The sequence below is a fragment of the Ostrea edulis genome, chromosome 6, assembly GCF_947568905.1.
Source record: "Ostrea edulis chromosome 6, xbOstEdul1.1, whole genome shotgun sequence".
Classification (NCBI taxonomy): Eukaryota; Metazoa; Mollusca; class Bivalvia; order Ostreida; family Ostreidae; genus Ostrea; species Ostrea edulis.
In genome coordinates, this window is record NC_079169.1 from 44,783,900 (window position 1) to 44,809,690 (window position 25,791).

Below are 25,791 nucleotides of genomic sequence, written 5' to 3' on the forward strand. Positions count from 1 at the left end.
TTACGAAGATATTGTCAATGAGCAACTCCGGCATATTTCTTATATCAACTTCAGAGTACTTGTGCATGGAATCGGAGTGGTTTTTAGCAAAGCAATGTTTTGGATGACTGATCACTAGATACGAACGGGTTATCCCTGTTTTGTTTGGCACCTTTTCAGCAACGGTTACCGTTCATGCCCGTGCACAGGCAGCAAGTCCCAGAGCGCCGTACAGACTGTCTGAAGCTGGCCTCCCACCAAGCACCAAAGCCACTATTCTGCCACCATTGTAACGTACAGCGGTCATCCATCCAAGAACTAAACATGCTCGCCGTTGCTGAACTTGCGTGAAGAGAGAAACTCTATCACATCACTAGAAAATCTAGCTCACTTGCGAGGCAGTATAAGTTTCCAATATACTGTCCGCTACACTAAAGTTAAAAAAAAAACCCAGCAAATAACCAGTATGTATTATGAAACAAATATTTCTCACATCATTAATTTTACAATTTGATGGGGGGGGGGGAATCCTTTTTTCATATAACTGTTGGGCCATATAATGTTGCCTCTGTACAGTCGACGACAATTTATGCTGTCATTCACTTGCACATGGTACAAATTATCGCTGTGTATGTACACATGCATGTTGCAACATGGTGCAAGACGCTATTAGTATAGTCTTACGTTTGGATACGCTGTTTGATAGATACTTAAAGGTTATTAAAGTTTGCATTATAATTAGCAAATTAGAATATCGTGTTAGATTTTTCCCCCACACAAAAGCATCTGTAAATTCGAAGCGTTAGTTGCAGAAAGAACAGTCCTTCAGAAGAATGCATACCTAATATTTTGTTTTAAGAATCAACGTATTCCTTTCTCTGTGTGTAATTGTGGTTAATTGATACACCGACACTGGGGTGATATACAGGGGTGATAGACAGGTATTTCATGCCTAATATTGGAAAACAGGCAAAACTGTTATCTAGACGTATTGGAGAAGACCTGGAAAACTGTTGAGCGAGGCCGTAGGCCGATGACAACAGTTTCCCGGGTCATCTCCACTACAGAGGGACAACTGTTGACTGTTTCCCAATTAGGCATGGAATACCTGTTTTATTAGATATTCTACTATATATGTAGACACGTTAAAACGATATAGGTAAAATGAATACATTTTGACTTGTAGATTATCACAAACAGAATTAGAAAATCACTGGAAAATAGTTCATTCTATTTCAACCACAGCAAACAAATGAATTGTTTCATTTTGTTAATTTGTTTTGAAAAATGAAACGTACTTATTTCATTTTTGCTAATTAACAATTATTTAAATTTGTTAACATTAGTCTGTATTATTTGTTTTTCTCTTCTAAATCTGGCTTAGACAATGATTCTTTATGGAATACTTTCGCTTTCCCCTCCTTTTTAAGTTTCATCAACATCTCATTAAATATTTTGTTAGCCTTGGTCAACTCCGATGAATTTACTACTGTATATTGATCCCTATCTCCTCATACTGTTTTTATAGTCCATATTGAATTGACAAAAAGAATTTTTTACAAATATAATTCACCTTTTTTCCCATTCTGACGGCAAAGTGAAATGTTCGCAGAAATAATAGAGCACGTAATCGAACAATATTGCGTCACGTGACAAACTTCATAATCGGAAGGAATACGAATTATCAATTTATATAGTAGATTAGGTATTAATATTCTCTGTGTGTAATTGAAGCTAATTGATACACTAACACTGGAAGTGTTATTCAGACTAATTAATTTACGTGCATTTAGAAAATTAACCACGACCAGCCTACCTTATACACTGTGCAAGAGTCTATCGATCTTCGAAAACTTTAAAATCGCTAAGAACTGAAGAACCTGTCCAATCGATGCAGTTCTATATCCTACTAAAATACAAAGAACTCTCGTTTCCTTGAACGCCTATCATTCTCATCTTACGACTTCAGTTGATAATTCTAGCAGGTTGGCTTTTCTTCATAATCCCAGGCTACGAGCATGTCAATATAACTACTATGTGGCCATTACACGTATAGGAGGTCGGCACGCATTAGTTCCACAAGACGCGTAAGTAACGTTTTGCTTTCTTGTTCATAAATTAGTTTTTAAACCCTCTATTTTAAAATTTAAAAAAGATAAGAAATAAACTCTAAATACAACAGTAAATATATTAGTTTATTTGGACATTCAAAAACAAATCCATACAACTGTATTTAGAGTAGACAGTGTGTAACGATCGTAAAATTTTCAATTTTTATTTGCATATTTAAGCTAAAATACATGTACATGGTTTTCGTATACCTAATTCAAATAATTTGAGGAAGGCTTATATGCACTATAAGGTAAGCAATCCTTAAATAAGAGAAATAACTCTTATGTTGATAATTATCACGATACTTGTACGATATAAGAATCTCTGAAAATTGGACTGACAGTATATCAGTATTATTCGAATTGTAATCAAAATGTGATCTTCTTAGAATTTGAATAAATATTATAAGTTTTACCAAATACCCAGTATATGCACAGTGTCGGTATACTAAGTTCTGGGAATGGGAATAACCAGAAAATCTCAGCAAACACCACTTATATAGCGCACATTTTCATTTTTTTTTTTTTTTTTTTTTGCTCCAGAGGTTATATTTGTAATTATGACAATTTTAACATAATTATCCTGTTTTTAAAGCTTAGCGAGAAGCACTCCAAGAACCATGCAAAATACTTTGTCATTTTCAAAAGTTGTCATTCTGTTAATAATTTTCTTTCTAAAAAAAGTCTTTGTAGCCGATGTGTTCATTGTTCACATAATCATGCATGATCTAACAGTGAAAGCTAATTATTATCCGACGTAAAGCTGATTCGCTTCTAAAAGACTTCCACTAAATTCTGATTTTTTTTTAAATCAAGATAATCACAGTACCTATGCATAATGACTTGCTGTAATGTTGTGATAAGAGAAGCATCTTTTTTACATGGTATCACAGGCCTAATGGAATCGATATTGCTATTTTAATACATTTCTCACCCTGTCATCACATCCTTTGCTATTTCTGACAGCTTCACCTCCAATCCATATCACACCCGCCTGTAATTCGAGAGCTATATAAATAATACCTACTTTATCATATCTAAAATGAAAATAAAATCCCCTTTGAACACCATTATTCACACAGATCAATCGGTTGTAGTGGAATATAATGGCGTTGAGTGTTATTGACTTTTCACCTCAGTCAACATGCAGTTTACGATCGGGTTTCTAGGATAATTATACAACTTAAAATAAAATTCCCAATTTTTAATTTTCTTAATCATTCCACCTGAAAACTTTACCATGACCTCCAAATTGAAATCGATTATGCTGAATACAAGATAAGATCAATTTTAATGCCACGGAACTGGTCGGTCTCCACGTGAGTCATTACACGTGTAGTATATACCCATCTGTACTTCCATTTAATATGTAGGTAGAAGTATTAACTATGATATTTTTTTTTATTTAAAAGGTACTGAAAATTCTCCGTAAGAAATAGTATCAAAAATGATTCACTAAAATTTTATTTAAAAACATTCAATCATGTAAATCAAATCACAATCCTAAGTTTTAGTCAAATTTCAAATATCTGTATTCAATTCTAAAATATGGATCACGAAATAATAGTACAAAGGTCGACATACAGAATGACATGTATTTCAATACACACACACACACAGAGAGAGAGAGAGAGAGAGAGAGAGAGAGAGAGAGAGAGAGATTAAATATTTTGTCAGTATTGACCACCAAAAAGAATGCTAATTCATTACGTCGTTGATCGAGTGTTGATCTTTATTTTAACACACAGAAAACAGTTAGTACGTTACATTAGCGGGACAAAGAACAATTCGGGTATACACACAATTACTGATACTTTAATCGTACTCTGAAACCTTGTTGATTCTCGCTCAGTGACGCCAAATTATTTGGGTGGAATTAGTGGGGAAAATAATAAGCACTCGACTAGTATAGTACTAATTTCATTTACAAGCGTGCTTTGACAAAAATTATATGGATTCGTTTTGAGTGTTTGGGATTAAAGGTAACTGTGAAGATGTATGATATAGAAATCTATGTGTTGTTGATTAACACCGTTTCATTAAGCTACATAGTATTCGTTATTTATTTTTTTTTATTTTTTTTTACAGCTGTTTACGATATTTCAACCTTATATAAAACAAGTTTTAATCATTTACTGAAACTCACTAACATCTTACAGGCTATAAAAACCCAGTGGTGCTATTGAATGTTTAAATTGTTTTCATCTTCTGTGCTTATATGTGGGGATCCGGGTTGAAATAGGTCCTCAGTACCCCTTGCTTGTCGTAAGAGGCGATTACATGGGGCGGTCCTTCGGATGAGACCGCAAAACCGAGGTCCCGTATCACAGCAGGTGTGGCACGATAAAGATCCCTCCCTGGTCAAAGGCCATAAGCGCTGAGCATAGGCCTTAATATTACAGCCCTTCACCGGTAATAGTGACGTCTTCACACGAGTGAAAAATTATCGACAGGACTTAAACAATATAAAATCAATCAATCAATCAATAGTTTGTGGACCATAGAAGTTTTTATATTTGTCAACCATAGTGAACTTCGAGGATTTCATAATGATGTTCATATCCTCCAAAAATATCTTTGAATAATTAAAAAAAATATCATCGTTGACGATCAAAAATATCTTGCTTATCTTTTTTTTTTGTCTTCTTGCAAATGCTTGTATATTCATAACCTCTGCTGTGTGACAAATGAAGTTTCCAAATTTATGTATCCTCAAAAATAATTTGTTTACGGTGCTACCAGTGTATGCATAGTAATCCATGACAGGCACGTGGAATCAGAAAATTCCGAAGTTATCCGGATGTGTACGGACAGTTGTCAAAACATCTTGTAACACGAATTTATACATTTCATCTGCCTATTCATTTGATGATTTAGCTTCGCTGTCATCAACAACCATGTCAACAGGTATGAGGTCTATATCAATGAGTGTGTTCAATATGACTGATTGTGAAAATGAATAAAATTCAGGAATATAGTTGTCACTGTTATCAATTCATGGTTATGATGCATAGTTGTTGTTTTTTTATCACGAATTTGAATAATTGAATACTTTGGCCCTTTCAAAATATATTGGTTGAAAATAATCCACAATAATCCTTAAGGACTTTTTTTTTAAATTGAAGTCACGGATGTTTACTCTATGTTTTGCCTAATCATGCATGATTGAAAGAAAAGTACCGACATTGCTGCCACACATATAGTCAATATTTATTTATCAAATTGAATTATATGAAACAATTAGTATATCGTTTTTTATATTGCTTATGTTTTTATACTGGAAATATAAAGTCAGGATGAGACTGACGTATTTTGCGTTTTAACATCACAGTCAGAAGCCGCTTGAAGTCACCTGGATATTTTTTTTTAATTTAACAGTGTGTAATTCCGTAATATGTCATCTATGTGTTGGAAAGCCTAACTAAATGTATCGTTCTTGAACGATAGTCGATAGGGGGAAATTTTGTACGAGTTGAGATGTGTAATGGCGACTTGCATTTAAGTCACGTGACTCGAATGAAATATAGTACATACGTTTCTGCGAAATTTGCGGGATTGAGGTGGCAGGGTACTTTTTTTTGTTTGTTCTAAAACATGTGGGTAGGGGGTATACATCAAAGTCAGATTATGACAGACTAATGAAAAATCATATTTCCCTTTTATGTCAATACTTGTATTTCATATTGGTGTAGTAAATAGCATGACCCTAAATTACATGTAATCTATACATACTGGTGCTGGTGCACGAAACATGCTCTGAGCAGGTGTCCTTTTCTTGCTTTGATTTTCTCTCATTTGGGTTAATCTGCACCACCCCCACAGTACCAAGCGAAGGGATTTAGACACTGTGCATAATCAAGAACCATATCTGCCCTTCTTAAAAGTCTACCTTTCACATGGGACCATCCACCTTCCCTCTCAGCTACAGACCTTTTACTGGAACATGCATGTTTTCACCGGAATTTCTTCAGCAACTGACCACGTGTCTTAGTTTCGTATTTGGACTCGTCATGGTGACACCTACATGTTGTATATCAACATTTTTATGAAGCACTCAGCTACATTTGACATGTATCCTAAAATCATTGTTTACATTTTTACACATGTAATATCACTTCAAATATGGGATATTTCCATTTTCAAAGAAAGTTGCCTATAATGCGAAACTGTCCTCTGCTACCTGATGTGAATGTACTATTGATTTTTATATCAAGACGCATCGACTCGTTCGTGAAGCGGACGAGCGTATGGATGATCGAGACTAAAACAAATGTATTTCTAAATTAATGTAATACTAACTTAATTGAGGGTTGAAATTATTGTTAATATGTATTTTTTTTTTTAAATTGTAGCTGTCACTTTGTATTGCGGTTGTTTCGGGTTCAGTCTATTTTATTTATTACTTTTAACTATTTATTAATTCAAGAAAAGATGAAGATAACGAACATTGATCAATCTCATAACTCCTATAAGCTTAAGGAATACAAAATTAAGAGTTGGGCAAAAAACGGGCCCCTAGACATAACAAAGGTGGAATCAGGCGAAATACAAAAAGGTGTGCAGTGTTTTGTGGATTCAAGACTATTTTGTGGATTCACACAACTAGTAAAATATTCAAGTGGTCTTGGGGTGATAGAGGGAGTTGAGTCCAGACTCCAAACATATGTTAACCTTCTGCGGCCTGCCTGTGTCAAGTTGATTTCTTGTTCTCTCTTGTACACGTGTTACCATTACAGTGGTCCTTCCGCCTGCTCGCTATGAATTGATTGGATTTTGTTATTTATTAATCGACTGAATGGTATATGTTAATGGAAGTCCACAATGGTTTGTCATAGATCAGATTCGATTTGATATCCAATTCCAGGTTGACGGCACAGTAGAGGAATGCCATTCTTCCGGTATAGAATAGCTTTGACGGGCCTTTTCCGGTTGCTTGTTACCGTGCTAGCTGTTTATATTATCACACAGATGTTGGTGTTTTCTTCAGGTAATTGGAGTTTATTTCTAAATTGAAATCAACAATTTCTTGAAATAACTACCACTTTCATGAACTTAAAATTTCCCCACTTTTTATTTCAGTTTCTAGATCATCGACATATAAAAATAAGGTAAATATAACAACATTCTATATGCTTGTATTGGAAACAATAATGCCATGAAATACTTGATGGAGAGTAACACCACATAGAACTTATTGTGTGTTTACAATTTAACTTTCCTTAGATTCGGCAAATATGAATATCACTCAAACACAAGTATAACATTATTTTGTCGGTTAAGCAATGACATCTTTGCCAGCTGGGATTTCTGTTTTACACTTACTTACTAAGGAGATCAAGTCTTGCAATTGTCTAACAATGATGACAGTAAAATTCAATTCTTCAGGCATCCACTAGATTTCTCCAACAATATCCCCCCCGTTCAATTGTTGTCGAGGGGAAGTTTAATCTCCAAGAAGCCCATCTCAATCTGACTGCTAGCGAGGCACATTTGAACACCATGGACCCCCCTATACTGACTCCTAAGCTTCTTAAACTCTCTAGTCATGTCAGACACGAAGACAACGAAGTAGTAGATTTATTGGGTGTCCCTTCTTCCGAGCAAGGTAAGGTCCACTTCACATGAAGAAAATAAATAAATTTGTACATTCTCTATAGTACATGGGAAAAACATTCAAAATAATCCATTTTATATTAATATATTTTAGTCTATCTCACTATTGGGATTCGTCTGAATAGCACAAGTCAAAAAGACGTCAAACTAGCACAAGAAACCTTAAGTTCAGTTCTTAAGAAATCAGGAGTCCAGGACAGACGACATTATGTAATTGTCGTTTCCTTACCTTTCAACAAAGACCGGAAACACATTCTTCTGCAGGAGGTTCTAGACAGACGATACATGGATTTTGTGGACAGCGGAATGATTCAGGTCATCAGCCCTATGACTGATATTTACATTGATGAGTACTTATATACGAGATTACAGAGAACACGTAATCTTATCCCATACAATAATGCTAAATTCAACATCGACGAAGCCTTTATATATCTATACTCTAGAAACCTTTCAAAGTATTTTGTCGAAGTTCGTCCTGGTTCATCTTGCACGCCACATTTTTTCAAGACATTGAGATTTTACATCGATTCTCTAACCACAAAATGGGGCCAAATCCACTTTTCGGAAAATCCCGTGTATGGTAGACTATTTCGCACGGATTCTTTGCAAGAAATGGCAGACGATGCCCTTTACACGTATGACAGGTTTCTTCCAGAGCGACGATTGAACACCTATAAGACATACTTTCAGTATCCCCGACAATCTCTTTTCTCGTACGTGGAGACCGGTGAAAGTACCAACATCTCCTACTACAGCAGACGAGACGTAGTCAGCCAAATACTTCAAGCCAAATCCATCAACCCTGCGGCAAAAATATTTACAGATATGCGTCAATATGAAGACTTTGAACTCAAAAATGTATATGACAGAAACCCTTATACTTTCTTTTGGTCAAATGGATTTGACACAGGAAGTTACATCACTGTCTCCTTTCGCAAACCTCAACATATAAAGAGGATAGTAGTAAACACTGGAAGTTATATCAATACCGACAAATTACAATCCGGAATTCTAGTAGCTGGACAACACTTCGACAATCGAACGAACGCATGTAAAAATTTATCAAAGCAGTGGTTGTTTATTGACGGGTTTTTGGACATCGTTGAAGGCAGTTCCTTTAATGATATCAGTTGTGTATCGATAATCGTACAGTCCAGACAAGCTGATTGGCTGATGTTAAGGGATATTGTTGTTGAAGTTTTTCGGTGATAAGATTTTGTACGTAATAATGGTACTGTCCCTGATAAAATAATTTGATGATGTGATGTGTATACTTACGTGTGTTGTAACGAAAGAATAGGATGTTTAACACATTTTTTACATTCTATATGAATGTATTTATGTCGAACCGAGTAATTCATAAATTAGTCCACCAGTGTACTCTCACCCAAAGACAGGGTTTGCATGTGTAAAGTCATCCACCCGTGTTTACCGGTTGATCCAGGTCTCTAAACTTTTACATGGATACATTGAACTCGTGTGGATCTTATTAAATCAATGATACAATTAGCCTACATATACATGTACATGAAAGGCTGACAATAATAGTGTGTGTGTTCTTAAATTGGGGTAACTTTCAATTTAATCATGGATATTATATTGAATTGTTATATATATGTAGTATACATATTTACATGTATATGCTTCCAACATGACAATGCCTATTTAAAACATAATGAGAGCATTACTTATACTCAACCAAAGCGTGGGGAATTTTTTTCCCATTGAACAGTCAAATAAATGTAAAAACCTTTGTTTACCATTGTTTGAGAGAATGATATAACCCCCCCCCCTCTCTCTCTCTCTCTCTCTCTCTCTCTCTCTCTCTCTCTCTCCACGGTTTTATTTAGCAGAGTACATTGACACAGTTTTTAGGACACCCGAGTTTACTCAGGTGACCTATTGCAATTGGTTGTCGTGCGTTAACAATTTGACATTTTTAACTTCTTCTTGATAACTACCAGTCCCATTCTTTTCAAATTTAGTATGAAGCATCGTTGGGACAAGGGGGACATAAATTGTAAATTTCAGAACTCCAGCACCCCTGGGGCCCTAGGGGCGGGGCAAAATCTGCCTAAAATTTACCAATTTTCAAAAATCTTCTCAAGAACTGCACACGTGTAAGAAAAACTAAATGCATCGTGATGTAGACCAGGAAGACCTCTACCAAAATTGTAAATTTCATGATCCCTGGGGTAGGGGTTCTGACCCCAGGTCGGGGCCAAATTTGGTATATAATGTTTATGTGTAAAACACTTAAATAACATCTTCTTTAGTGCTATTGATACTAAATTGAATTCAATAGATATTTAGAAAAAACAGGTAGTCCTCTACCAAACTGTAAATTTTATGATCCCAGGGGTACGGGTTTGGGTATCAGGGTGGGGCCAAAATGGTCATGCTCGGTTATTAAATGTGTGAACAATAGACATTTTTAACTTCTTCTTGATAACTATCATTCCAATTCTTTTCAAATTTGGTATGAAGCATCTGTGCATGGACAAGGGGGACATAGATTACAGGATTCCTGCACCCCTGAGACCTTAGGGACGGGGCAAAAACTGCCCAAAATTGACCGATTTTCAAAAATGTTCTTCTCTACAACCGCATATGTTTTAGAAAAACTAAATGCCTAGTGATGTAGAGCAGGAAAGCCTCCACCAAAATTGTAAATTTCATGATCATGTTTGTATGCATGGGATGTGTGCCCACTATTCTTTGTATGTGTAGGATGTGTGCCCAATACTGTTTGTATGTATGAGATGTGTGCCCACTACTGTTTGTATGTGTGGAATGTGTGCCCACTACTGTTCGTGTCTGGGATGTGTGTAGTACTCCTACTGTTTGCATCAAAGATTGTATGTCCACTACTGTTTGTATGTGTGGAATGTGTGCCCACTATTTTTTTGTATGTGTAGGATGTGTGCCCAATACTGTTTGTATGTATGAGATATGTGCCCACTATTGTTTATATGTGTGGAATATGTGCCCACTACTGTTTGTATGTATGAGATGTGTGCCCACTATTGTTTGTATGTGTGGAATGTGTGCCCACTACTGTTCGTGTCTGGGATGTGTGTAGTACTCCTACTGTTTGCATCAAAGATTGTATGTCCACTACTGTTTGTATGTGTGGAATGTGTGCCCACTATTTTTTGTATGTGTGGGATATGTGCCCTCTACTGTTTGTGTCTGGGATGTATGTCCACTACTGTTTGGTTATTTCAATTTCTTTTAAAATATATTTGTCTAATTATACTCTTTTCCAAATGATATGTTTCTTGAAGATGTTGGTTGTAGATTTAAAAGATATTGAGAAATAAAGATTATAGTTTTCATAAATATTTTTATTTAAAATATCAGAACGTCTACATGTGTGTCTTCTTTGCATGTTTAATTAGATATTTATATCATTCATCAAATAACAAAGAAATTTGGATTTTGCGAACAAAACACTACCTTTATTATTCCGAAAAGATAAAACGCACCAAATGTCATATAGAATAACAGGCTCGTATCGCTCTTTCGATGGTGAAATCATACTTCATATGAGGTACTTTAACGAGCCCTTTAAAAAATGTTTAAGTATATAGAGCCAAAAACACGTCAGTCTATTATTTTGTACTGACAGTCCAATATTTTCTTTATGAGCCCGATATTTAAATATTGGAATTTGAAAATGGACCATACTGATCAGAAATGAACTCAAATATATTGAAATGATTTTTTCAATCCAAATATACTCAGTGTATCAGAAGAGCACATGTACGGATCGCCAGCAGTGGTACTTCTTCCTGGAAGCGCCACTCCTTTCACCAGTGACACCTTGTTCACCTTAGATTGTACATTGCTCACTCCTTTCATCTATTGCTGTACGTGTGTACGCCCAGACTGCGTTAGATTGTACATTGCTCACTCCTTTCATCTATTGCTGTACGTGTGTACGCCCAGACTGCGTTAGATTGTACATTAGATTGTACATTGCTCACTCCTTTCATCTATTGCTGTACGTGTGTACGCCCAGACTGCGTTAGATTGTACATTAGATTGTACATTGCTCACTCCTTTCATCTATTGCTGTACGTGTGTACGCCCAGACTGCGTTAGATTGTACATTAGATTGTACTTGCTCACTCCTTTCATCTATTGCTGTACGTGTGTACGCCCAGACTGCGTTAGATTGTACATTAGATTGTACATTGCTCACTCCTTTCATCTATTGCTGTACGTGTGTACGCCCAGACTGCGTTAGATTGTACATTAGATTGTACTTGCTCACTCCTTTCATCTATTACTGTACGTGTGTACGCCCAGACTGCGTTAGTTTGTACATTAGATTGTACATTGCTCACTCCTTTCATCTATTGTTGTACGTGTGTACGCCCAGACTGCGTTAGTTTGTACATTAGATTGTACATTGTTCACTCCTTTCATCTATTGTTGTACGTGATTTAACGACGCTTCGCTTCCGTGCCACAGCAGCCATAGGTGATTGATGTCGGTTTCCAAGTTTATGTCGGGACATTGAAGCGAGGCGTCGTTAAAAACCTATTACAGAAATTTATCGAGTCAAAAGAAGCGTTCAGTGAGCTCATGTTTGTCAACAATTACATATCCAAATCCAAACCGTCCCTTAATACCTTCGTGCAGTTCCACATTTTCTGCGATGTTCAGTTCTTTCCGGAGATTCATCTGAGCTGCGTCCTCTGTCATGTCTACAAATGATTTGCCTACACCTGACGACTTCCGCCCTGTTCTTCATGTTCCTCCATCTCAGTCTTGTGTTAACTCCGTAATATCCACAGAATATCTTTGGACGAATTTGGCTCCACTTTTTTGGCACGCTGTTTTTGGCTATATTTAGCTCTAAAACTTCATAGTTATTTCGGATTTCAAACATTTCGGTTGAGCATCACTGAAGAGACATTATTTGTCGAAATGCGCATCTGGTGCATCAAAATTGGTACCGTATAAGTTTTACATGGAAACGTGTTGTTCGGGCTTTCGTGCTTTATGGAATTTGATCACGTGACCAACCCGTATTTATATCCCGATAAATATTTTAAAATGATACCTTATTTCTTAAATAATGCAACATGTGTGTGGTTTACAATCTTTACATTTCACACATTCACAGTATGCCCTGATAATATCACTGCAGATGGAGTAGGTGGAAGGTGGCGTCTGTATGTTCCATCACGCCAATGTCGTTCTGACGAAGTCTGTCTTTCAGCTGCTGAATGTGCTGGTCCCTGCTGGCATTTCCTTTTCTTAGGTCTTACAATACCTCCGGCATCAAGTTGAATCATTTTGGCCTCATTGGCAGCCTGCTCTTTTTTAATTATCTGGATGAAGAGGAAGACATTTGGATGGGTCGTTGAAACATAACATTCAATTTGTAATTTGGACGGTCATCCTTGTTGTCTTCGAAGACCTGGAACCACACATTCTGCATGCTGTTTTCGGGGACCAGGGGAAGAACAGCCGCTCTCCTTACCAGTTGATGAAAATCTTCATCCTCTCTAACCACCAGTCCACTGGATGAAATTTTCTCCTTATGCAATGTGTAAAGTGATGGAAGTTAGCAGGAAACTGGCTCGGACTTCGTAATGAGCGGCAACCTCGAAGTCCAGGATCCAATGTTCTGGTGCCAGCACAAACTGTCTTTCATGGGGTGCATTCTTCAGGAGAGTAAAGAAGCGCTCGTATATGGCCTCAGTCTTGTTTGGCAGCAATCCAAACACAAGACAAAATACAGTTCCATTTACTTTGGCATGGCGAGCGTATAGTGTTGACATTAACATTCACGCATTTTCCTGTTAAGTTATATTTAACAAGTTTTTCCCCCCAAAATCCCATACGCCACACACTTTATCAAATGCAGCTTTAAAGTCAATAAAAGCACAATATAATCTATCAGACTGCCAGTATTGGACAAGTATTTGTCATGTTATCCAAATAAGCAAATTGCAAAGAAATTGTCATTGAAAAATAATCAGCACAATCTTGTTATGATAGAAACACAGCATATAATATCAAAGCACCTCCTTATCATGAAAGAGCCATAGTACAGTGTATAATTTTTAAAAAGCACACCCTTATCATGAAACACACCCACATAAGGCAGTTACGGCGTTCCATACCTTACTATTAAACAGGTGTATTTCAAATCTCAAAGATGTATTTGTATTAACTATACTACATTTTAACACCAAAAACACAACACTAACATACATTGCCTGACAGCCAGCCGTGGTTGCTGGACGCCCGTAATTTATTGTATTCTAAATACACAATTCGCAGAAAAACAAGGCGTTTTCCCATGTACAAAAATTAAGATAACCTTCCAACTCCATATACAAAATATGAGCAATACATAAATATCGATAATTTTAAATATACCTCAAATCCCCTCTATATAGCATCAGGGCCGGCCAGGAAAAAACTAGAAATAAAACGATGAAAATCGCAAAAAACTCTAGAAAACCTGTGTCCGTTGCCAAGTGCCGCTGGATGCAGGGGGTTGTGAACGGACCTCACAACTTATTTGTAAATGTTTAACTTTTGCATGGCATGGATGAAAACATAAGATTTAATTATCCATTAAGTTTCGTCTATCTCGTGACGAACGGCGGCTAGAAGTGAATACCTGAATTGCAGCTCGAAAACCTGTTTTTCTAACTCACATTCTATTGGCTAATAATGGATCATTCCATTCTACCTGTACAATATACTGTACCGTCAATACAACATTTTCCCGCTATTACTAACGAAACGCGGTAAAATAAAAGTATTAACTATACTACATTTTAACACCAAAAACATAACACTAACATACATTGCCTGACAGCCAGCCGTGGTTGCTCTAGAAAATACAAAGGGGTTGGAAAAAAAAACCAACCGACTGTGAAAGAAAAACTCCTATAACTCCAGTGATTTTGACACCAAAAGGCGTTTCCCCAAAGAATCCACTATATAGCCATCTTTGGCAGTGTCACTTTTCCATCTACGGTGCCTTTTCAAACATCTTTCATCAACGTTCGAATTCGCTGCCCTTAAAGAATGAATACCTATATTAACGTGTTCACCAAGTTTAACAAAGACAAAATATTGCTTCTAGCCGCAGTATAACTAAGTTTTTTGTTCTTATAAATTAATTTTCAAACACCTTTAGACCTAAAAATTGGTCTAAATAAGAAACATTGCTTGTCATCAATTGAACCCAGAAGATCTAAATATCTCAAATACATATTGACTGGACATGCAGACGTTGAACCTATAGCGATAAGAACTTCGCTCCTTTGTCTGTCTGATCTGTTTTGGATTTCTTAATAAACAACACTAAGTAATCATCACGTACAATCACATCATTAAATGTTAATGAGCTAACCTCATCGAACCTAGGGAAACCGGCAAAACAAAACAAAATCATTGTAATATTTCTTACAATTAACAAATCACTTTCATCAATAAATGTATCACAAAGTGCAAATAACACATAGGTGATAGGTTCTTTCGTCTGGATACTATGACTGGCTTTTCGTCTTGCAGCTTCTTGTACAGAATTAACAAATGAATTTTTCGTTGGATCAGTTAAACCCGCACAATCATGAGCCCACGTAATAGCGTATACCGCATTGTTCACGGGATGTTGAGATGCCCCCGACTGTAATAAATGTGTCAAATATAATGCTACGTGGATCGGACTTGCCCGCCCTGTGTCCTTGTGTTGTGATGAAAACCTCCCATCTTTTAAAAGCATTGAAGTAAGATTTGATAGTGTTTTACTTTTGCTGCACAAAATCCATTTGCTTAAGAATGAACACATATCTGCCAAATAACTTCCAGGTTCAACGCCATGCTTTTCTGCAGTCTTTTTAATGCTGTTCTGCAGATCTATTCCTGTAAATATATTTTACAATGTAATCAAAATCTAATTTTCAGAAAGAGTCTATTCCTGTAAATATATTTTACAATGTAATCAAAATCTAATTTTCAGAAAGAGCAAGTTAAACAGAAGACCCTTTTTTTTACCAAAGATTCCATTATTTCCTTTACCCCTGCAGATAGCATGCACATTTTGTATTCTCGAAAAATTCTTATTGTAAAATTTGAAATTTCCCTCCATATCGACCAACATTGGCCAATAGGGAGCGGACTTCCATTCCGGTATAACCAACGTGCAACTGCATTTATCATTCTCAATTTTCCTTACTACCTCCGGAATTAACTTTGGCGGTGGTACAATCCAGTTGACATCATATGTCCACACTTGAGAAAACACATCTACAGCGCCTGACCCCTCACACCAATATTTATGTTCCCCAAACAAAGTTTGGGAACATATTGTTTTTACTCTGTTTCTTATTATTATTATTAAGGTCTTCCGTCTCCTGCGGAAGACCTTACTATTATTGTTCGCGTTCTTCTTCTTCATTATTATTATTAAGGTCTTCCGTCTCCTGCGGAAGACCTTACTATTATTGTTCGCGTTCTTCTTCTTCATTATTATTATTAAGGTCTTCCGTCTCCTGCGGAAGACCTTACTATTATTGTTCGCGTTCTTCTTCTTCATTATTATTATTATTATTTTCCTTGGTAGTACACGCGTTTTTCTCAGCCATTTCTCGATCGATTTTCACGAAATTTTCAGGAAAGATGTCTTGTGATGACGAGACTTTGCTTGCAAAATTTCGTGCTTGACGTCACTTCCGGTCAGGAGTTATCTCTCTTTTAGTGACTTTTTGAAGGGCCTTGTTGTCCACGCATCTCCTCCGTTGTGATGACGAGACTTTGCTTGCAAAATTTCGTGCTTGACGTCACTTCCGGTCAGGAGTTATCTCTCTTTTAGTGACTTTTTGAAGGGCCTTGTTGTCCACGCATCTCCTCCGTTAGTTTTGAAGCTAGAGTCTGGAAATTTCTACACAAGATAGAGTAAACATTTTAAAAGATTTGTGGGGAATTCGATTTTACCGGAGGCGATTTGCCTAAACGCTCGCCTAGACCTGAAAAAATGGATGCCAAAATTTTTCGCCGATTTCGGCGATTTTTGACCTTTGATCTCCAATATCTTTTTTCTTGCAAATATTTTGTTAAGACATGTAGAACAAAAGTTGTGCACATTTACGAGATCTTTTCGAAAATATCAAGATTTAGGGGCTAGCCCCTTCAATTAGGGATCTAGAAGGGCTCAAAGTCTACATCAAATATCTCAAAAATCGTTCATATTTTGGTATAAGTCAAAGAACACAAAATGTTCATCTCAACAATCCAAATCTATTCATATAAAAATTTAGGTCATATGTTACGTAATAAGGGATTTTAAGGGCCAAAACCATAATTTTTTTACCCCTTGTATCTCGAAAACGACAAATATTTTGAAAAGCAATAAAGAACATAAGTTGTTCAGAATGATGATCTGAACAATATGCATATTTCGTTTTTACCCTATGTGGCCCCGTTAGGGAGCTACAGTTTGGCCCCTAAAAATTACTTCTAGAAATAACTCGAGAACGGTAAAGAATTTCTAAATACTTGTTGAACAAAAAATGTTTGAAATGTCATGACCTTTCTTACGATATCAAGCAAAAGGGGCTGACCCTTTAAATTAGGGGCCCAGAAGGGTCCAAAGGTTTATGAGAAGATCTCAGAAACTATTAATATTTTGTTATAAGTCATTGAAGCGGAAATGTTCATCTCAACGAGCTTGTTCTTATCAAATCAAAAAGTAGGTCATATGTTACGTAATAAGGGATTTTAAGGGCCAAAATCATAAATAATTGATGCCTCATATCTTGAAAACGACAAATATTTTGAAAAGCATTATTGAACAAAAGTTGTTCAGAATGATAATCTAAACAATATGTACATTTCGTTTTTTCCCTATGTGGCCCCGTTAGGGAGCTACAGTTTGGCCCCTAAATATTTCTTGTAGAGATAACTCGAGAACGGTAAAGAATTTCTAAATACTTGTTGAGCAAAAAATGTTTCAAATGACAAGGCCTTTCTTACGATATCAAGCAAAACGGGCTGGCCCTTTAAATTAGGGGTTCAGAAGGGTCCAAATGTTTTTGAGAATATCTCAGAAACTATTAATATTTTATGATAAGTTGTAGAAGCGGAAATGTTCATCTCAACGAGCTTGATCTTATCAAATCAAAAAGTAGGTCATATGTTACGTAATTAGAGATTTTAAGGGCCAAAATCGTAAATATTTGACGCCTCATATCTTTAAAACGACATATTTTTTGAAAAGCATTATTGAACAAAAGTTGTTCAATGTGTCATAACCTATCGATCAATATCAAAAAATGGGTCTGTGGGCCTCATGGCTCGCCTGTAGAGTCGATTTTTGTCAATATCAGTCGATTTCAAAAACTTGTAACTGGTAAATATTTTGTAAGGACATATTGAACAAAAGTTGTTCAGTTTATCGAGATCTATCGATTGATATCAAGAAATAGGCCTATGGTCCTAATGGCTCGCCTGTAGAGTCGATTTTTTGTCGATATCGGTCGATCTCAATAACTTTTTACAGGTAAATATTTTGTAAAGACATATAGAACTAAAGTTGTTGAGTCTATAGAGGGCTAACAAATGACATCAAGAAATAGGCCCGCGGGCCTTATGGCTCGCCTGGAGAGTCGAATTTCAAACGAATTTCACCGCAACTTTGCTTCAGAAGCTTATGATATGAAAAATTGATTATATCTAAAGTGTCTTAAAGTCGGAAACTAAATTGGGACTCATTTGTCTTTTTTTTTTTTTTTTTTTAACTCCGAGTGCATCAACAAATCGGACGGAAGACCTACTCGTTGCTCGCAACGAGATCGTGTCTAGTTATTATTATTATTTTTCTTTCTTTCTTCTTGGGACTTTTTTGTCCACGAGTGTTCTCAGAAACTACTAAAGGAATCAAGATGAAACCTTTTTAGGATGATAGTATAGTATATGTAGATGTGCGGAACGAATGTCATTTTGTCTGAAAACGCATGCATGTGCATGCACGTGCATTGAATTTTTTGTTGACAAACTTTGGAATGAGTCTAACTTTTTTATTTTTGAATGAAATCGATTGATATTTTTTATCGTAGGTATATCTTGACACTCTTAACTGTTTGGCATTGTCAAAATTTCAATTTTGCACGTGCATGCACGTGTGCTTCAATTTGATTGGATAATACAAAACCGTCTATAACTTTCATGTTAATAAAGAATATCTAATGATATTTACAGCATAGGTAGACATGACAACTACCTACAGATCGATGTGATAAAATTTGCAAACACGCATGCGCACGCACGTGCATTGTCTTTTGAAGGTTCAATTCTTTCAATGACCATAACTTTTTTGTTTTTTGTCAAAATCTTTTCAAACATGTATTGTATATGTATCTTGATATTCTTAACAAAAGTGTATAGTCATAATTACCATCCGGCACGTGCATGCACGTGTGCTAACTTCTGATTGGACGATTTTCAAATGGCCATAACTTTCTTATAAATGATGGAAACAATATGAAATTTATATTGTAAGTATATCTATCAAATGTCTATTGAATGACATCAACATTGATGCTGAGTCATACTCACGTGCGCGTGTATGCACGTGCATAGCTTTTCTTTCATTTTTTGGGTACTAAAATGGTCATAACTATTGAATTAAAAACTGAAATTAATTCAAATTTACCCTGAGGATCTATGATATGAATGTCTGTGAAATGGTGTCAACAAATTTTCCATTATCAAAATCGCGTGCGCGTGAATGCGCGTGCATTGTAATTTTTGACGGCTAAATTTGAGTATTGGTCTATAACATTTTGAGATTGCAATGAATAGGTTTGAAAATTAGGTTGCAGGTATGTTTTGGGCCTGTCAATTTACTAATAGTCTCAAAATCATTTCCCTGCACGCGCATGCACGTGCGCTTAATTCTGATTGGACGATTTTGAAATCCCAATAACTCTCTTATGAGTGAAGCAATCGATACCAAATTCATATAGTAAGTATATTATTCAAATGTCTATTGAATAGTATCAACAAAATTGTTGTGTGGTACTCACACGCACGTGTATGCACGTGCATTGATTTCGGTCTTTGTAGTTTCGAGTTGCCGTTATTTTTGTCGTTTTTCATTGAACAGTTGGAAAACTTCTCTTGTACTCAAATAGTAAGACTTCTAATGTATTGAGATGGTTGAATTATTCATATGCACGTACGTGCATGTGCACAAAACTCTCAGATCTTTATAACTGATTTGAACTAGTATGAAATGGACTGAACGTTATAAGATAGTTATATAATCACATGTTTCACAGTTTGCAATGGTCAAAACCACTTGTACTGAAATAAATGACACCACTTGCTAAATGGGGGATTGTTTGGGGAACATGTGTAACGGTCCCCGTTACAATAAGTACTAGTTATTATTATTTTTTTTTCCCCTTTCGTCTCCGAGACCGTTGGATGGATTTTCCTGAAACTTTCACAGGTTATAGGGAACGATGGTACCTCGAGGCATTTTTTTCATTTTTTCAAAATTCACTTCCGTTCGTCAGATACGTCCGATTTTCCGGTTTTTGAAAGAAACTTTGTCCGGGGGTAAACTTGAAAACCACTAAAGATAATCGAATGAAACTTTCAGGGATGATAGATCTATATTCTCTATGGTGCATGCACGTAATATTTTTTGTCGCCGTCACTTCCGGTCGTCACCGGAAGTGATCAAATAAATCATCAATTTCAAACTTTTTCCTTTCAAATTGAAACCTACTTTGGTTTACTATATCTCGTTCTAATTCTCAAAAAATGTTGACCCCACCGGAAGTTGAATCTCCAACTTCCGGTTATATCAAAGAAAGACTATTCATTCTCTCATTTTTCAGTGCCATAAATCTCGGTCATGAAACTAGTTAATGAGTTGAGTTTTACATATATTATAGTCACTATAAATGTCTAGAGTAACGTCAAATATTTTTGTAAAATTCACTTCCGGTCGGCAAATACGGCTTATGAGCTGTTTTCGTTGTCAATCGTTTTTCTCAGAAACGGTAAAAGATAGAGTCACCAAAATTTCAGAGTTAATAGATCTCACTTTGTAGGGGTGCAGTAGGGGGGTAAGAATGTCGGTCGTCACCGGAAGTGATTAATAAATCATAAATTTCAAACTTTTTTCTTTCAAATTGAAACCTATATCGGTTTATTAGGTCTCGTTCTAATTCTCAAAAACTATTGACCCCAACGGAAGTTGAATCTCCAACTTCCGGTTATATGAAAGAAAAACTATTCATTCTCTCATTTTTCAGTGCCATAAATCTCAGTCATAAAACAAGTTAATGATTTGAATTTTACATATGTTATAGACATTATAAATGTCTAGTGTAAATTTAAATATTTTTGTAAAATTCACTTCCGGTCGTGAGATATGGGGTGGACATATTCAAATCTTGTTTTTTCAGTTTCTCAATAATGAATATAGATAGACGCTTGAAACTTGTAGAGTTGATCAACTAACATTAGTCCATTGTACACATACATTCAATTTTTTCGTCCGTCACTTCCGGTCTATACCGGAAGTATTTGAAAAATGTTGATTTTCCGATTTCTTCGAGTGATTTCTCAGAGATGGTGGATAGATTTTCTTGAAATTTTCAGGTATAATGTCTTATGAAAGGACCTTCCTATAACTATTTTTGTTTTTACAAAATTCACTTCCGGTCGGAAAATATGGCCGATTTTCTGTTTCTCAAAAGTAATTTTCTCCAGCATTTTTCTTGGAAAAGGTAAAATATAGGTTCATCAATTATTCAGGAATTATAAATCTCCGTTTGCAGTCGTGCAGTAGAGGGTTGAACATGTCGACCGTCACTTCCTGTCGTCACCGGAAGTGATTGAAAGAATCGCAAATTTCAAACTTTTTCTTGTAAATTGAAACCTATACTAGTTTATTAAGTCTCTTTGAAAGTGTCAAAAGAATATTGACTCCGTTGGTAGTGAAAACAACTACTTCCGGTTTCTTGATAAAATACATTTTTACTTTTCATCTCTTTGTCACCATAAATCTCGCGTATATTTGAAGTCTTTCATATGATTTTCACATGTCATAATAAAAGTATCAACTTCTAGAGTTTGGATCATTTTGTTTTTCAAAATTGACTTCCGGTCGATAGTAACCTACTACTTTTTCTTTCTTTAGTCTACTTCTTTTTGTTGAGAACTCTTTCAGATAGAGACGTGAAATTTTCAGGGAATATAGACAGTAAAGAGTCGCTGTCATTTATAGGAAAACGCATCATAAAAGTACTTCCGGTCATCACCGGAAGTTACGAGAAATGAGTAAAAAATTCGATAATACATTTCTTATTCATTGTTAAGGCACATTTTCTGATATATTTAAATGGTTTTCGTAGGAACAGAAAGCTCTTTACCGGAAGTGATCTAACGGAAGACCTACTCATTACTAGTAATGAGTTTCTAGTTATTATTATTATTAATCTTTTTCTCCGGTACTTTTTTGTCCGGTAGTGTTCTCAGAAACTACAAAAGGGATCAATATGAAACTTTCCAGGATGATAGTATAGCGTTTGTAGATGTGCATAGTGATAGTCATTTTGTCTGCACGTGCATGCACGCGCACGCACGTGCATTCCAATTTTGGTACAAAAAATGGAAAATCAGAATATTGAAGGAAGCGATATAAAACCTAAATAGGATGATAGTATATCATTTGTACATATGAAAAATAATAGTTATTTTGTCAGCACGCGCACGCATGCGCGTGGACGCGCATTACGAAATTTGTACAGTAACTCTGGAATCAGTCTAACTTTTTTGTTGTTCATTGAAATGGCTTGAAATTCATATGATAGGTAGATATTGAGACCCTTAACTGATTTGCATGGTCAAAATTACCAATTTGCACGCGCATGCACGTGCGCTTCATTTTAATTGGATAATACTAAAACGTTTGTAACTATCTTATCTATGAAGCGAATGAGATGATATTCACAGCATACGTAGAAAATATGTGTATCTATATATTGGTGTAGCAAAAAAATGCTAACGCACACGCGCATGCGCGTGCAACGTTTTTTAAATGTTCAATTTTTAAAGGACGATAACGTTTTTGTTTTTCGTCAATTCTATTGATATTAATGGTTTAGATGTGTCTTGGTACTCCTTACAAATTGCTGTGGTTAGAATTACTGCTCAGCACGTGCATGCACGTGTGCTGAATTCTGATTGGACGATTTTAAAATCGCTATAACTTCCTTATATTTGGTGGAAACGTTATGAAATTCACACTGTGGGTATATGATATACATGGCTGTTGAACGACATCAACAAAAATTCGGAATCATACACGTGTTCGCGTGTATGCACGCGTGCGCGTGTATGCGCGTGAAACACTTTCTTTCATTTTTTGGTACTGAAATGACCATATTGAACGTACTACATGTAATTAAAGGCTAAAATAAAATGATTTTTTGCTATAGATTCACAAGGACATCACTTTTTAATTGGGGGAGGTTTGGGGAACATCTGTAACGGTCCCCGTTACAATTAGAACTAGTTGTAATTAAAATTCTTACACTTACTGTTATAAAAGTTGGCGAATATATCGCACGTGTGTGATCCCCATATAATATCAAAATAATCAAATACACATTGTTTAACTGACCGGTCATCACAATCTGTAATTCTACTTAAAGAATCTGCCTTACGATTTTCTTCTCTGGGTATCCATTTACCTTCTATTTGAATGGCCTTGTCTTTGCACATACTATGCACCGACATTGCAATGTCTTGTAACTTTTTCTTTTTACTTCCCACTCTCAATATATGCGCCACATTTTGATTATCAGAATTGATCTCAACTGACATGCCTTCAACTTTGTCAACTGACTTTGATAATATTCTATTAACTGTCTCAAGCTCTTTCCAATTAGAGCTTTGCTTACTTTCCCATTCATTCCACACTCCATACCACTCTAAATCAGTATGCCCACCCTCTGAGCATAATGTCAAATGACCGCCAAACCCCGTGTCTGAGGCATCACAATAGATTACCACTTTGTTTACATCAGACTCTGTCAACTGACTTAATGAGGTACCATTGTTATTCATTTCTTCCACTGATGTCTCCCAGAATCTAAGTTCACTTACTGCCTCTGTCGACATTATTTTTGAATTCCAACTGGAACGATTCAAAATACATGCATATAAATACATTGTCCTAAGTTTGACCTCATCACCCAGTACTGTCTGCATTAAGATTATTTGTCCAACCACTGCTGCGATATTTCTTACCTCAAACCAAACAACACCAGAATTGTAGCCTTCCAGAACATTTTCTATAGAAACTTTTAAGTTTTTTCACCCTATGCATAGCAACCGATATTTTGTTGTTTACTGTACTCCAAACATACCCTAACCATATCAGTTCCTGCACTGGCTCCCAATGACTTATCTACTGCGATTAGAAACCCGAGTTTCTCCAAATCTTTTTTAAATTTCTAAACTCATCAACTCTGCTTTACGCAAAGTTGAAGCTCCACCCATTCCATCATCTAAATAGATGACAATTTTATAACCTTTGGATCTCCAAAATTTCAACACTTCTCTCATAACCTTAGAAAATATGTAACCTGCTGTACTAAGCCCAAACGGCAACACTTTATACACATAATACTTCTCCATTTAAAACCCAGATATTCCTTGTCTAGTTCATGCATCATAATGTGATGATATGCACTCTTTAATAAAATAAAATGAAAAAATATGATCACCTGCTTGAAATAAGCTTTTTGAAACATAGGCATTTTCATACTCGTGCTTATATTTAAACAAGTGAGGATTCACGTGCCTAGCGTCCAATACTAACCTTTCTTTTATTTTGTTTCCCGCTACCGTCAATGTATTTACAACCCTCGGTTTACTTGAACACACCAATACAATTCTTTCTGAGCAGTTTTTCAATCTCTTGATCTACAAATTCAGCGTTCTCTAACGCAGATCTATTGTTACATAGTTCAACCGGTTTTGGTGTTGTAAACAAAGGCATTTTGTAACCATACTCAATAGTGTCTAAAATATACCCGTTTGCACCAATCGAACGCCATTGACCTATATTTTCTTTTAAACGACCAACAGGTGAAATACACATATTACTTGACTGATTTTTCATTGCATTATCATAATCCTCTCTATTATTTGCGAGTGTATTCAAATAATTTTCTTGATGAACAAATGCACTTATCTAATTTCTCTGTACAATCCTTTCTCCAATGACCCCTTTTGTTACATCGATAACAGTGGCCGGGCTTCCAGGTAGATAAATTGGGCGTTGTCTGAGACGACAACAATGGCTTCGTGTAGGGACTCTTGGCTTCCCTCAGTTCCCTGCGTTGCTTTTTTACGTCTTTTACTTTTCTGTCAGCCCAAAACTGCGCTTTGATGATTTTCCTCTCGTCGTCGGAATCTGATGCGATGGGGTTAATCTGTCGTTGAACTGCTTGGGCGTCCATTTCGTCTATCTCGTTACGAACGGCGGCTAGAAGTGAATACCTGAATTGCAGCTCGAAAACCTGTTTTTCTAACTCACATTCTATTGACTAATAATGGATCATTCCATTCTACCTGTACAATATACTGTACCATCAATACAACATTTTCCCGCTATTACTAACGAAACGCGGGAAAATATAATTATTTCGAAGGTATTAATTCTAAGTAATCAGTATCAAGTTTGTTGAGTATGTGAGTAATTAACTACACTGGATAAGGTCATGATTTTATGCATAACGACACCTTAGTACATGTATATAAAAAATCAAGTGTCCCAAATTCTGACGCTGTAGCACTTTTGTAACGTATTGACTCAAACGTCAGCGCCTACCAGAGCTCGTACCTTGCCAATTCTAGGGATACTATTTGTACATGTATATATTTACAGGCCTTTGTTTTCAATCAATTTGCTTATCATTTATTAAGGAATATTGTTATATCAAATAAATCCTCAAACCCTTGAATTGACAAGGTACGAGCCCTGGTAGGCGCTGACGTCTACGTCAATACGTTACAAAGT

The 25,791-nt window shown here is 36.0% G+C and overlaps 1 protein-coding gene and 1 pseudogene across 1 annotated transcript; one reads left to right on the forward strand and one right to left on the reverse strand.

Moving 5' to 3' along the window:
• The first annotated feature begins 1,882 nt into the window (after nucleotides 1-1,882).
• Nucleotides 1,883-11,037, forward strand: LOC125646402 (alpha-1,3-mannosyl-glycoprotein 4-beta-N-acetylglucosaminyltransferase C-like). The gene is made up of 5 exons (XM_048872649.2): nucleotides 1,883-2,066; nucleotides 6,955-7,077; nucleotides 7,170-7,198; nucleotides 7,476-7,695; nucleotides 7,798-11,037. The coding sequence occupies exons 2-5, from the start codon at nucleotides 6,975-6,977 to the stop codon at nucleotides 8,913-8,915; spliced, it is 1,470 nt and encodes a 489-aa protein (XP_048728606.2). The 5' UTR covers nucleotides 1,883-2,066; nucleotides 6,955-6,974; the 3' UTR covers nucleotides 8,916-11,037.
• Nucleotides 11,038-13,937: 2,900 nt separating this feature from the next.
• Nucleotides 13,938-25,259, reverse strand: LOC125648163 (uncharacterized; annotated as a pseudogene).
• Between the last annotated feature and the right edge of the window lie 532 nt (nucleotides 25,260-25,791).